Raw genomic sequence first — 15,797 nt, 5'->3', positions numbered from 1 at the left:
ACCACTCCCTCCACAGCAAAGTTCCTCCAGTCCCTGTCTGACTACAATCATTTGAAAGATCCTGAGCCATTACCATCAAGCTAACCCTTCTAGAATTCCTGACCCACAGATATTGTGACACACAAATAAAATGATTGCTTTAAGACAGTAAGTTTGAGGTGAGTTGTTATGTAAAACAGATTAACAAATCTCAACACAGATCTCAACACTGGGAGGGGCTGCTATAATAAAAACCTAAAACGTGGTATTGGCTTCAGGGTCAAGTGGTAAACAAAATCTCTAAGGCCTGTGAGGTGATCAGTAGTGAAATGTGAAAGGACCAGGAAAACATTATTAATGGAAGCCTTAAAGGGTTTTAAGAAAGCTGTTGGTGAGGGCTTGAAGTGAGGACAACAAACTGTCACCTCTGGTTATATGGAATATAGAAAGTGTACTAATAAACTCAATGATCTAGCTGAAATTTGCTGAAAGAGGGCAAAAGAGGACAAAGATGATCTTAAAAAAATGAACTATTTGAGTGGAATTTGGAGGAAATGTAAAATGTCAGCCAGGAATTCTTTAAGAAACAGTTTCTGAGCATAGCAGGGTAGGGGAAGATGAATCCTTTGCTAAGACTTTAGAAAGACCTAGGCAGTGCCTTCTAGAACTTTCAGACAGACAAAAGGCACTCTCCAGATCTTAAAGAAATGTGTAACAGAAACTCTTATTGTTCAAAAGGCAGGATCTAAGAGGCAAGGATTTAAGATCTAAAAGTGCTGTCCCATAGCAACCTCACAGGGGACCCAAGATAGAGAAGGGTTTGTGTCAAAGAGACTTATGGGTATGGCTTTCGTCTAATAGGCTGGATTCCTTGAAAACAGATACACCGGAAACTCACACAGTTTTTAAGCAATCATGTCAGATTACATGTAAAGGGATAGACAAGAAAAAAAAAATGAAGAGACTGCTATATCAAGGGTCAGCAAACCAGAGCCTATATACCAAATCCAGCCCACCACCTGTTTTTGTAAATAAAGTTTTACTGGGACACAGTCATATTCATTCATTTGCCTATTGTCTATGGCTGCTTTCATTTTTAACAGCAAAGATGAGTAGCTTCAACAAAAACCGCATGTCCTGCTAAACCTAAAATATTTACTATATGGCCTTAATTTACAAGAAAAGCTTTCCAGTTCCTGCCCTGATCCCCTAACCTTTCATGGGCACGAAGCAGGATAAGAAGGCTACTTGGCTGCACACAGAGCCCACAGGCCAGTTTTTATGCAAAAGGAAGGATGACTCAGAGGGCAGAGGCAAGAACCTCAGAGAACTCCCAGAGAATAAGACTGAGCTCCTTATCAAGAAATCATCAACACATATCTGACGGGAATTCAGAAATGTTATAGACCAGTGTTTGCTGGGTGCCTCCCAATTTCTCTCTTTTTGAATAAAACTGTCTAAAGCCATTATCCTATGCTTACCATCATTTATGATGGGCGTATGGGCAGTCAGTAACTCGTTGCTTTAGTTCACATATCAATTATTGAGGAACTATACTTGAGGAGCTATGCTGACAAAATCACTCCTAAAGAGCCTCATCCGCCAACTGACCAGATTTAGATGACAAAACCCTGGCTTCCAGCTGATGCCACAGGGATCTGGGGCGGTGGTGGGGATGGGGAGGCGCGAGGGGGAAGGCAGGATGAGGGGGGAAGAAGCAACTGTCCCTTCCATGTAGAAGAAATATGAATTGTTTTGGCCAGAAGGTTGACTATAGCAGATTGTACTTTCCAAAAATGATGGCAACAATACCCTTCATCTTGACCACTTTCTAAATCCCCTTACTTGGACACAGGGTGGGGAATATCACACACTGGGGGCCTGTCGTGGGGTGGGGGGAGGGGGGAGGGATACCATTAGGAGAAATACCTAATGTAAATGACAAGTTAATGGGTGCAGCACACCAACATGGCACAAGTATACATATGTAACAAATCTGCACGTTGTGCACACGTACCCTAGAACTTGAAGTATTTTTTTAAAATGTGCTATGTCAGGCACCAAAATAAAATTATGAACATATGAAAAAAAATTTAAGAAGATTTGTGACTCACTTGTAACTAGAAGAATGAGGCAAAAGTGATGCTGCATGACTTCTATGGGTAGCTCAGAAAAGGCAACGCAGCCTCCACCTTACTTGCTAAAAGACTTCCCCCTTGAAGCCATCAGCTGCTATATAAGAAGTCTAATTCCCCTAAGGCTATCATTAATCCTTGCAAAGAGCTATATGGAGAGATCCTTATGACACGACAAAGAGTAACATCAGTCCCCTTGCTGTTCCATTGCCTCTCTGCCCACCGGCCTCTTTCATCTGATCACAAACACATGAAAGACTCCAAGCCAAAACTGCCCAGTGGATTCTTTCTCAAATTCCTGATCCTGACAGAAATAATTGAAAGAAATAATAAAATGACTGTTGCTGTTTTTAGCTTCTAAGTTTGAGATGATTTGTTATGCAGCAACATCTGCTCTGAAGCATTTAGTAAACCAGCTATTCACTTATTTTTTTAAAATTTTACTAAGCCCTCTTTCTTTGTGTAAGGCAATGTGATGTATTTAACCCGTTTTTTTTTTGACCCAGTTTTTACTTTTCTGTCCTAAATTATAACAACCTTATTAATATAAAGAAAGCATGCACTGCCACCATTCATGAATTTACATCTGCTTTTTAGCCATGAAGAATGCTTCCAATGGCAAGTATTGCATTTTGCAGATCATTCTAGAAAAGTCTGAAAATATTTCTTTACCTGCTCTAAAGTTGTTCAACACCTCTCACATATTTCAATTAGCTAACATATAGGGTTAGAAACATCATGGAAAAGTGAATCCACAGACAATACCTACGAGGAACTCAGATCCTGATACACTGTAACTGGCAGTTACCTCACTTTTATTTTTTGAGTAGTTGATGGAAGTTCTGGGATCAGCATCTTCTTTATACAAAAATACTCAAATCCTGAACTCTCCAATCAACGACTCCACTGTAATGCCAATGTAGTTTAAAAAAATTAAGTATTTTAATAGCATATTCCACTGTAATTGTGTGGTAAAGACAGTAGGAGATCTTTAAGTTTGCGGGATTTCAACAAAAAAAAGAAAGAAAAGCTATAACAACGATAAGAAAACAAAGTTTTCTGTTTATTATTAACTTTTTTTTCATAACTATGCCATTCCCAACCTGGATAATTAGTCAAAAACTGAAATAACCATATTATAAGCTGAATGGGCAGCTGAGATATTTCAAGTAATTTTCTAGAAGCATCCTATATTTTTCACATAAAACTGCACCATCCATTTAAAGCAAAACTTTTGCCCTTAATCCCCTATACAAACGCATCCCTAGGTTTTTAAGGGGGAGAGAAGGGCTTAATTTCAGCTTATAATAACAATGACAACCATGATGTAGGACATTTCCTATATTATGGAATTTTGGAGGATGAACGACCCAATACGATGTGATCCATAGTTAGTGTCCCCAAAGATCTCCAAATTCTAAGAAATGTCCTAGCATTCTGATTGTGATTAATCAGGTGAGTAAATCTAAAGGTAAAGCTCATGCTAGTGATTTTTTTCATCTCTCCAGCAAGCTGCCACCACCTTACCAATACATAGTGTATTTACTGCTATTCTTCTTACCGCGGTTTCTGACCTGTCAACATGAGTGCAATCGAGCAATAATGCAGATACTCTATGGCTGACACCCTTCCGATAATGATGCGATAGGCTGTTGGAATTAAACTTAAAACTGGGGCACCTGAATACTTGGTTTAAAGGATTCATCTTGAAGGAATGACTTACATAATATCCTGTAGGAAAAATAAGCGTCAAAGCAATTTAAATATTGTTATTCAGAAAGAAGCCTAAAGTAAGACTTAGAATTCAATACATGACAATAACTTATCCAAACTTTAAACAAATTAGAGTGACTTACAACACTACCTTTGCTTTTCTGACAAAGTCTTAAATTCAAGAGGCTTCTCATTCACAAAAGGCTATTAAGCCTTATCATAAGCATAAACAAATACAGAGTTAATATGCATTTTAGTGTAAGCATGGGTTGTTTAACAGAGGAACAGATAAGACAGAGCTAGTCACCATTACCTTGGGCTTCTTCCAGTCATCCTGAGGTAGATATCATACAGGAATGCTGGGGCCTTATGGCTTACAGCAATCCAGTAATGATATAAAAGATGATTGGAGGTTAGATTTACATTGGGCCGTCTGAAGGCCTGTTCGAGAGGATTCCTCTTGAAAGTGGAAATTACATGGTACTCTGAAGAAGAAAAGTTGTGTAACAGCTTTGATAATAACCATGTAATGAAGTTTTGAAAAAAAAAATCATGTTTTTATAATGCAAAGTATTTTACCAAAGATGTCAGAGTTCGTACATTTAAAAAACAAACTTTTCTACTCTCTAGTAGCTAAGAGAATATGGTTATTAGACTGCTAAACTCAAGTGGTTTTATAACTGCCGCTATTTATGAATTTTAGATGAATGAATTTTTGCTAAAATTCACTCTTAAAATCCTTTTAATGTTTTACCTATGTCAGTTTACAGTGTCACTTTCTATATTTCACCTCTCACGATAGCTTCTTCCTTTCTGTTCCTCTTTCCAGACTCTTATTACTGTACTTACTTAAAAAAGAAAAGGAAAATAATCATCTTTTGCTTAAGATGCTCAAATTAACATACATTAACAGGCTTAAAACAACCCAAAATTAACTTCTGTTGTAATTTATATAGGCTACGTAATGTCAACATAATCAAACCTAGTTCATCTATATTAATACTTTACTAGAAATGTATATTGAGATAGTCACTAAAATATAATGCTCAATTTCAGCTTTTACTAAACTTTATAACACAATAAAAGATTACAAAAAAACCTAACTCATTAAAAATGTTTAAATATTCTTAAAAGAATACTGAAAATAATTATCATAAAGTTAAAATCACCTTAGATTTTATCTTTTTCTTATATGCTCTAATGGTCAATTTTACACTGAAATAAAAATGCCACAGAAAAATCCTAGGACAAATGTCATAAAAAATTTACATTGAAATCAAAATTGTTCTGCAGGGGTAATTAATCAATTAGAGGTTAAATAAGACCTATCACTAAATCAATGCCAAAAAAATTTTACTTTAAATTTGAACTCATCAACCAACAATTTAAAAATGACTCAATTTCAATGGGTTTTAACTATTCCTATTTAAGTTATGCTATTCCTATAGAACTAGGAACATGTATATCTGCTGTGAATCTGTGAATTTAAATAGATTAATACAGGTTAATAGAAAATATTCTGGCAAACTGTATCCTACTTCCTAACTCCTTCATTTATTACTCTGGGTACCACTTGATATACCACCTCTTGTAAGAAGTGATACTGCCTATGGATAGGCAACATCAAGACTGAGGGTGCTCACAAGGGAGAAAAAAAGCACTGTTCCCATGCCATAGGTATCTACGAGGGCTACTGCAGATGGCAGGAGAAAAACAGCAAGGCTTAGACAAGGGTAGGGTGGGTGGGTATGAATAGACAGCAGTATATTTTTAAATTTGTGAAACATTATTAAGGACCACAAGGTAGTATTGGTAGATAATACTTCTAAGACGACAATTAAGAACAAATTGGTAACTCAGTGGCCTTAATGCCTCATAGGTATTCTAACATTAAAACTTCAGGGAACTTGGTTCTTTAAGATTTATTCTAACATTCAAAAACACAGGTAAAATCATACCAACTTCACCCCAGTGGAAAGGATTAGTGCTGCCTGTTGTACAATTATACACCATGATGTTTCTTGGTCTGCAAAGACAAAGATGAAACCAATTAATCATAATAAGAGGCCAAACATATCCAATCTAAGTCCTACATAGTATTCAAGAAGACATGAGGATGATGGGCACCTTTTCTATACTATTTTTTTTAATTATCCTTAAAGGATTAGTTTTTACTTTAATGACTATTTACAACTACCCTTTCTTCTTCCCCTACCAAAAATAATTACTTATTTTAAAAAATACAGACTTTTTTCTTTCACATTTTTCCTCCTTATATTAGCAGGAATGTCTATTTTTAAACACGAGGAAAACAACAAATGACCTCAGCTCTTCTTGTCTCATTTTCAGAGGATCTAGCTGAAAAAAAGTTATGGACTAAGTTTCCTTTTGCCAGAAACAACATATTCATATAATCCTATCTCTCTTTTTTTAGGACAGAAAATACTGATTATCAAAAATAAGGGTAGTTTACTACCTAGAAAAAAAAAGTTATTGGGAAGTTTAAAGTTTAAGTGTTACCTGTAAATGCTACTATTATTTTTTAAAGGAAAGATGTTCATGGGCTGATTAAAGCTGCTCTGGTGTACCATGTTTAATATATGTAAACCATATTGTGTGAATTTCAGCTCTTTATATATTCAACAAGTTTTAGTTTGGATTAAAAAATCATGCTTAGGGGAGGTTTTTTTTGTTTTTTTTTTTTTTCATTTTTAAGTGAACTTGTCTATCCTGTAAGTAATACATGAGCATTAACATTAATTCTTCATTACTACTGATGGGAGCACTTGCTATTGTCTGTGATAATACCAACTCTTGGAGTTGGCAGTGATATTGCCTAAATATTGGTATGGCAATATCTGGATAGAGGGATTAATTAACATTACTCAATAGCTATGTCTTCCCTTTTCAGTTACTATATATTTAATAAGCGACATTGTCACCTCATATACCTATTAACTCCGGAATACCAGGCTGCCGCAAGACTCATGTTGACAACTACATCTACAGGAACAAGATCTGCAAGGGCATTGTTGGAGGCACGTATTGTTCGAAGAATTCCTTTCCCTGCCTTTGTTGAAATTAAAAACAACACCTTAAGATATATAAGCCATAGTGTATATATATTTAAAGATATACAAAAAGCAGAAAAATGTATAGCATATTAAATAAATCAAAAGGTTTACTTACCGCAATAAAGAGACCACTTGGTCCATTAAAGTTATCAATCCATCCCTAATACCAAAAATTTTAAAAGGGGGAGAAGCTTAGAAACATTATGAAGCTAGAGATTTATTATTTGAACTCTACAACCCCAAATATATACTTGGTAGCTGTCTTCTAAAAACTAAAAAACAGACTAGATTCAGGCCAGACTATTTCTACCAGTCCCAAACAGAAGCAGTCTTCCTCTGGGATCAAAAATAATTGAGTAAAATCATTTTCAAAGGGCTACCTACTACTCTTCCATTAACTCTCTGCAAAGAGAAATTTATAAAAGAGGGTTTACATTGCTGAATATTTTTGCAAAATTAAGCTTGTTCAAGTTTGATTTTATGCTATTTACTAATTCAATAGCCTGAGATTAGGGAAAATGGTAAATCCTCCTCAAAATTATGAATAAAACAGAGAAAAATAGAATAATTGTCAAAGCAACAACAGATGCTATCACTTACTACCATTACACAGACCTAGGTTTTGCCTAAATCAATTGACCCAACTGGTTTATATTTCTGCTTTCTCTCATTCCAGGAATTCACAAATACCCTAACACCCTGTACCTTTTTTACTTTGTGATCTACAGAGGAAGGGGTCTACCTCCTGGAAGGTCTGCCTCTTTTTGGTACTAAGAAACAAACCAAATCTCCTCTGACTTAAGAAAATGTCACAGCTTTTAATTTTCAATTAGGATTTTTTAAATGTTGATCTACATTTCTATATACCCAGCATCACATTATAGAAATGAAAGTACCAATAAAATTAACTCTATGAACACAAAACAGCTTTGCCATGGTAATTCACCTTTAGTAAATAATACCTGTTCTTAAAGAACTGCCAGCTCTTTTTATACAGAGTTACAACTTAAAATTCTCAACTCCAGTTATTTATAAAGGTTTCTAACAACTTACTGGAAAAGGTTCTTTCCAACTGGCACCAACAATCGATGGCCTTACAATTGCCACATTTAGTTTTGCTCCTTCTTGTTGTACAACATATTCTGCCAATGCTTTTGTGTATATGTATGTATTAGGTCTGTCTCCTATCAATTTTGGCGTGATATCATTTACTAGGCCATCATCCATCCACCTGGTAAAGAAATTGCATACAAATATATTTCCAGATATTTTACTATAAAATAAAAAGCTACTTAATTGAACTTCACACATTCAAACATATCTGCTGTTCTGACTCAAATCATTTGACAACTTTTACTGAAAAATGGAACTTAGTCTTATTTTTCTTAAACATCAACTACAGGTCCACAATCCCTTATCTGCAATTTCTGTATCCAAAAAGATCTGAAAACTAAGAGTTCCTTCATAAATCATACAGTGGATAGCAAAATCTGATCTACACTGACTTATGGTCTTTTTTTTGATACAACTTAAACATTCATATATTTTACATGTATTTGATCAGGGATACTAACCCAGATCAAGTTAAAGTTTTTTCTTATTACACAGTACATAAATTATATACCCTCTCTAAAGTCCAAATAAATTCCAAAATATATCTGAAATCTTCTGGAAGTTTGCAGGTTAGGAAATACAGATCTGTATATAACCACCTAATGAAGTAACATGTTAATTATATACAGTTATAATTAACATACATTTATAATGAACATAAAAGGCATAAAAGGCCTAGTATTTAAGGTGCAGCACTGCAAATCATATGCTCTAATGAGATTAACAAATGCTATGATGAACAATAAAAATAAATTGAAGCATGCTATAAAAATTCAATTAGCAACCTACTATGAAGTCAAAAAAATTCCTCCAATTCTCTTTGAAGAAATGGTCTACTCTGTTCATCTGTAAAAGGAGGACGATACACTAGGTGGTGTCCATGGTTTTTCCTAAACTTCTGATTCTAATACGTTATGTGCTTGTTTTTCCTTCTTGTCAATAATGCTGTGTATGCAAGTAGACTCAGTATATTGTCATACTCTAATGATACCCATACTAATTGATAAGAAAGCATAAAACAGAGATTATCAAGATAAAATTTTCTTCTGTATATGGAAGTACTTTTTGTATATGAAAGGAAAAGAACATTAATTAAATTGAAGGGAAATTGCTACCCAACTTAGGAAAAATTCCACCATGGAGATGAGATTTGAAAAATGAAAGGGATAGTTGATACATGAGGAAAAAAAAACCTGCCTAAACTCAGGAGAAACTTTAGCTAGTAAGCCTTATTACTAGAACGAGTTTACAGAACAAACCCATGAGTTATCTTAAAATTATGTTAGCTAGATTTCTTTGCAGCAAGGAAAGGAAATACAGCATTAGCTTACAAGTTCTTTTTCAGTTTCTCAAATGTTTGTATATATTGTTAGTAAGAGAAAAAGTAAAATGCTCCATTAACTTCCACACTCAACTTTTCCCACAGATATTAAATATTTCTGTTTATTGATCTATGAAGAAAATGAAGTAGATATTTGGGACCATCTAAGAAAATGAGTGAGAAAATAGAAATTAGGGAATTGAAATGAAAATGTCTTGGTAATTTCTCATTTTTTTTTTACAATCTATCTGTTTCCTCATATTAGCAGGAAAGCCTTAAAGAAAAGACTGTGCTTATTTTAGGAGAAAGCAGCAGATGTTAACTAAGCAGTCAAAGTGGATAGAATCTCTGGAAAGAGAGAAGACTAAAAGAGGGAAGAATAAAGGAGGAAAAAATTCAAAGATATTATATAAGGATTAACAAACATGAAAATATGGTGGATACTGGAATGTTTATATAATTGTAAAAGTAAAAAAGATCTCTCTTTTTCTTGTCTGAACCTTGTCTGTTTGATGAGAAAGCCTGAGCTGCAGCAAATGAGAACAAGGTCATGGTATATACTCCCTCATTTAATCCCTATCTATCAATACTCACAAATAATTTTCATGTAACAATTGCTGACAGGATCTCAGTCCTCAGAAAGATAAAAAGTAAGGTGATGAATTAAAAGACTATGATTCCTCTGATTCTCTAATAATTAAAGGCCCCTCTATATATATACTCCATGGCTGGGGGGTGGTGAGGGGAATCCTTTGATAAATTAGAGCCTTGCTATTAAACAGGCAGTCATGGGTCTCCATTGGTACTTCTTGGTTGCTAAGATTGATTCCCTGAAAAAGAGAGCCCCTAATATCACTAATAAGATGTTCAGGAGCCTTCCTCCAAATATTACCATTATACTTGGTCAAAAGTGAAAACTACACATTGACTTCATTAACATTTATTTAGATATTAATCTATACAATAAGAATGCAGGGGATATGCAAAAATTTTTGAAGAAAAGAGATAAATGTATGTGTGTGTGTGTGCACGTGTATATGGGGTGGGGTGAGGAGAAGTGGGAGGGACTTGAATCCAAAGGTTGTTTTTTTGTTTTTTGTTTTTTTGAGACAGAGTTTCACTGTGTTGCCCAGGTTGGAGTGCAGTGGCGCCATCTCGGCTCACTGCAACCTCCGGGATTCAAGCAACTCTCCTGCTTCAGCCTCCTAAGTAGCTGGGACTACAGGCGCCTGCCACCATGCCTGGCTAATTTTTTTCGTATTTTTAGTGAGATGGGGTTTCACTATGTTGGCCTGGCTGCTCTTGAACTCCTGACCTCATGATCCGCCCGCCTTGGCCTCTTTTGGGATCAAAGTAAATGTATATAAATTTCAAACAAACATACTCTAAAGAATCAATCAGCTTCTTGGGATCCACAGGTGGTGGATAGACTACTTCATCAATATGCTTTCGATTACAGTAGGCATATGCTGTTGATACATGCATGAACACTTCCAGATTCTTCATTTGTTGTGCAAGGAGAATAAGCTGTCGCGTTGCAATCACATTTAACTGAACAGCATCTCTGTTTAAAAAGAAAAAGTGACAATAGAAAATTGGGACGCTATGTTATTTTACCTGTTAAAAAATACCATTTTCATTAGAGAAGTAGAGAGACAGAGAAATTTTTGTTTCTTTACAACTTATCCTTTAGCTGTGATTTTGTGTATTTTATTTCCATATTAAATATGTTTATCAGCTGTGTTAAAAAAAATTTGATTATAAAATAACCTGCCTTGTAGCCCTTAAAAATTAAAGTAGAAATTTAAAAATTATATAATTGTCCAGGAACAAACAGATAATTTCAGTCTTTAGCTTTTATGCATACATTTTTAAGTCATGCTGGACTTATTTTGCATCTTGATTTTTAAAAGTATAATCTTGCATAATATGGATGTGCCACAGGGAGAAAAAAATAGAATGGTTAAGTAATTTTAAAATGTTAACATAGAGTCACTAATAAGGGTGATACAGCCAGAGAAAACTCAGAAACATTAAATTATATTAACATATAATCAAGAAAGAAGATGTTTATTTTCCTCTTTGTAGCAATCAATCCAAACACTTTTCTAAGGCTACCCTACAAAATTCAAAGGGATATTATAATAAAACTGGTACATCTGTTACAAGGCATATGCAAGACCCCAAAATAATCTATATATTCCCTTCTTGGAATTTACTTGAAGTAAATAATTCCACAAAAGCAAAAGTATATATGCAGAAAAGTTATCAATGAAGCATCATGTAATTAATAAAAACCTAGAGAGCCCAAATATTCACTATGGAATATGGAATGACTCAATAAAGTAAGTATTTTATCACAATGAAAGAATATAGCTACTAAAATAATTATTTGAAGTCTATAAAAACATGAAACATTTGTATGAATAATACCAAAAGAATACATACGATTTTTTTGAAGCAGGATTAAAAACAAGGCTCTGGAATCAGACCTGTGTTCAAATCCTGACTTGGCCTACTTATCAGGACATAAACTGAAGCACTCAGGCCTCAGTTTTCTTACCTGGAAATGGGAACAATAATGAAACCTACCTACTAAGACTGGTATAAAATTAAACAAATAGCTTGCAAGCATTTAGCAGTATTTCTAACATAGTCACCAAACAGGCAGTCAACAAATATTCCTTAAGGTAATGAGATGGTGGATAGATTTGCTTTCTATTAAACTTCTGTTTACAGCTTTTAAAAAACTGACCAAGAGATCTATTGTACAACATAGACTATAGTTAATATCAATATATTGTTATTTTTAAAAATTACAAAAAGAGTGGATTTTAGGTATTCTCACCACAAAAAGTATGTGAGATAATGAATATGCTAATTAGCTCATTTGACCATTACAATATATACATATTTCAAAACATGTTGTAAATGAAAAATATATATACCTTTGTCAATTAAAAAAATAAAAACAAATGAAAAGATTTAAATACTCAATACTAGTGACAAAAATGGCAAAGTAATACACTGTTGTTGATACTACAAACTGACACAAATGATTTGAAGGAAACTAGGACAAAGTACCAGGAATTACAGAAATGGTATATTTATTAATCTAGTTAACCTGTTGAAATTAACTCAGAGGAAAAACTTGTTCTAATCCTCATTTTTCAAATAAAAAGAAACTAAAATTCCTTAAAGTTTATTCTAAGTGAATAATACACAAACTGTGGTATGTCAACATGATGGAATATCATCAAATCACTAAAATTATAACCATGGAAAAAATTAGAAATACAGAAATTTTCTATATTGTTTTAAAAGTAAAATTAGAAAGTCTATGTTTATAATAATGAAAAATAATGTTCAAAGGAAATTTTTTTTAAAAAGTTTTCAGTACTTTCTAAAATTCTTATATTTTCAGTATTTAAGAAAAAAATCCAACTATTGTTTTAAAAGACCAGGAGATGTCATAGATAGAATCCAGTCTACTTCACTGTAAAGTGAAGCAGTGCTTTGATGTCTATCACATTTGCAAAACAATGGGGATAGGGAAGGTACTGTTTGGGAGAGGAATACAGAGAATATTCTGTTACAGGTTCCTGAGGACAGGACAAGTTTTGGGTCACCAGGAACAAGGAGTAACTCCAGGAGAGAAAAAAAGTCCTGTGCCATAGTTTCTCTTTTAATTTAATAGTATCCAAGACCCTATGAAAACACACTAGAAATAATTTTTTTAATGAAATAATTGGGTTGAGTTCTTAAAATCATGGATGCATTTTTTTTTCTTCCTTAATTGAGGGAGAAAATCTGTTCAAGTGAAAATCCAACAAGAAAGACATTTCACATAGAGGATACTGTCCACTAGACTATAAGGGAATGCACTATTTTCTTTTGCATTTGCAAAACAATGGGGGCAGGAAGAGCCATGTTTTGGGAAAAGTACACAAAGGATATTCTGTTACATGTCCCTGAGGATGGTGACAGAGTTTCTAGGTCACCGAAAATAAGGGATAATTTGAGAGGAACACTTCTATGCCTTGCCTTTTTCCCTTTGCATCTGTACCTGAGAGCCCAAACCTGAAGCCATTCTGCACCCGCGTGAGTAACATCTAGTATCTCTCTGCCAGGCTAGTTAACCTGTGTTTTACCTCAATCCAATTTCTACTCCATTGACCTTCAGACTGAGACTCTGACATGTTATATCAGAAGTCATTTAGTACTAAACAAAAATAATGTTCTCGTTGTTTTGGTTATATGGAGTCATAAATGTATCTTCAGTAAGACAGGCTTTTGGGAGAGGGGTACAAAATGAGAAAGTCTTTGTAATTAGAATCCTTCACTAAATGAAGACATGGAAATCACTTCAAAGAAAAATTTAAAAAGAAAAAAAAGCTCAACGACCTGAAGTGCCAATACATTTTCTTGTTCGTCTTTCTTCTACAGGCATCTTAGGTTTTTCAAAGAAATCTATGTTGATAATACTTCTAAAGACCTTAAACCAGGGTTCTCATACTTGGCATAACATATAACTAGCAGTTTATTAAAAATGCAGACTCCTGGACCTCATCATCAGATACTTTTAACACATGAAATGAGGTCTGGAAGACTATATTTTAAATAAGTTCTCCAGGCCATTTTGACACAAGTCTCTTTTCCACCCTACTGCCCCTGAGAAAATACTGTCTAGATGAGATCTTATCACTACTACTGCCATTTTTTTTAATCTTAATGAAAATATAGACACAGATATTTAGGGAACAATGACGCAGTCTTAGGGTAGGGGGCTCAGTCATCTGTAATTTAAAAAATGTCTCCAACGCTGATTCTGACAGCAATGGTTCTAAAGGGGCAAAACAAGGTGCAACAGTGACTAACACCTAAGGCTCTTGCTAAAAAGAACTCTGGAGTATGATTCCAAAATTAAAAAGTCAAAATTTGGCAAGTGCAGTCTAGGAATATGCATTTTTAACACACTTTCCAGTAATTCTTAAGATTCTTAATACATTCTAAAGTTTGATAATCAATGCCCAACAAACTCAATAGTTTCTTGATCTTTTCTAAGCATCAATCTTAACTTCCATTCCTTTCTGAAAATCTTTCATATTCATACCTTGGGTTTTATCACTCAGAATTGCTCTATTTCTAAAATTTTGTACTATGAATTTTCCGCAAACCACACCATCTGTCCATCCATCTCTCCCTTCAGCCTGGTTTTTGTCCTCACATTCTCCAGTTTCTTGCCTCTCCATTACTCTCAACTCTAGTGACCCTGTCTTACTTGCACTTCCTTTACTAGTACCTTCCCTTATACCAGCTAGTACCTTCCCTTATGCCAGATCCCATGATGAACTACTTAAGTTACTCCATTTATTATCTTCACTTCTCCTGTCACTTTTTTTTTTTTTTTGAGACGGAGTTTCGCTCTTGTCGCCCAGGCTGGAGTGCAATGGCATGATCTTGGCTCACTGCAACCTCCACGTCCCAGGTTCAAGTGATTCTTCTGCCTCAACCTCCCAAGCAGCTGAGATTACAGGCGTGTGCCACCATGCCCGGCTCATTTTTGTATTATTAGTAGAGATGAGGTTTCACCATGTTGGCCAGGCTGGTCTTGAACTCCTGACCTCAGGTGATCCACCTGCCTCAGCCTCCCAAAGTGCTAGGATTACAGGCGTGAGCCCCCACGCCCAGCCCTCCCCACACTTTTTGTCACTATTTCCTTATGAATCCTAAGCCTATCTATTTTTCTCCTATCTCAAGATTTAGGAACCACCACATTTGAAAACAAGTGAGCTCTATCTACCTTCTCTTAACTCTAATAGGATTTCATGTGTGCTCCTTAATACATCCTTACTTTCTATCCTACATTATGGTTATTTTGCATATCCTATCTCCTCTAGACCATATGCACTTTGCAAATAAGATCTGTGTGCAATTTATGTTGGTTTCTCTCCCAAGGTATTGGGCTTAATGTTGTAGTAACATCTGAAAACTTCCCCCCAACAGTAAAAGCTTCATGCCATTTTTTATTTGTAGGTTAACTTAACAAGTAGTTATAAAGAGTAACTGTTAGTGAAACCCTGTCTCTACAAAAAACACAAAAATTAGACAGGTGTGTTGGCATATGCCTCTAGTACCAGCTACTAGGGAGGCTGAGGTGGGACGATCACTTGAACCCAGGAGGTCGAGGCTGCAGTGAGCCGTGATTGTGTCACTGCACTCTCAGCCTGGGCGATAAAGGTGAGACCCTATCTCAAACAAAAACAAAAAACAAAAACAAACAGTAATTCTTTCATACGAAGTTGTTATACGCCTGCCTGGAGTATTACAGAGTGTCTGACCCAAACCTAATGTCCTATCACCACTTGGAAGTCAACATCCATTAAAATTGCTTCCCAGAAATAATTTCAATGTAATGACAAGGGCTAGGTCAGTGAACATACATGCTTTGACAAAGGAAAA

General features: G+C 35.0%; 1 protein-coding gene across 2 annotated transcripts in view; it reads right to left on the bottom strand.

Annotated features, from left to right (window-relative positions):
• The window catches only part of FAR1 (fatty acyl-CoA reductase 1), a 64,356-nt gene that overhangs the window by 13,525 nt on the left and 35,034 nt on the right, over positions 1-15,797 (bottom strand). The window contains exons 4-9 of one of the 2 annotated variants that reach the window (XM_034932199.3): positions 10,720-10,899; positions 7,955-8,132; positions 7,017-7,061; positions 6,779-6,897; positions 5,786-5,853; positions 4,141-4,312 (exon numbers count right to left, since the gene is read on the bottom strand). In XM_034932199.3, coding sequence (XP_034788090.1) covers positions 4,141-4,312; positions 5,786-5,853; positions 6,779-6,897; positions 7,017-7,061; positions 7,955-8,132; positions 10,720-10,899 — 762 coding nt within the window. Of the gene's footprint in view, positions 1-4,140; positions 4,313-5,785; positions 5,854-6,769; positions 6,898-7,016; positions 7,062-7,954; positions 8,133-10,719; positions 10,900-15,797 lie in introns of both variants that reach the window. The other variant, XM_034932197.3, reaches the window with a different exon arrangement.

The sequence above is a fragment of the Pan paniscus genome, chromosome 9 (assembly GCF_029289425.2).
Source record: "Pan paniscus chromosome 9, NHGRI_mPanPan1-v2.0_pri, whole genome shotgun sequence".
NCBI lineage: Eukaryota > Metazoa > Chordata > Mammalia > Primates > Hominidae > Pan > Pan paniscus.
The sequence above is the reverse complement of the archived record's forward strand: the minus strand, read 5'-3'. Positions and strand labels throughout refer to the sequence as shown.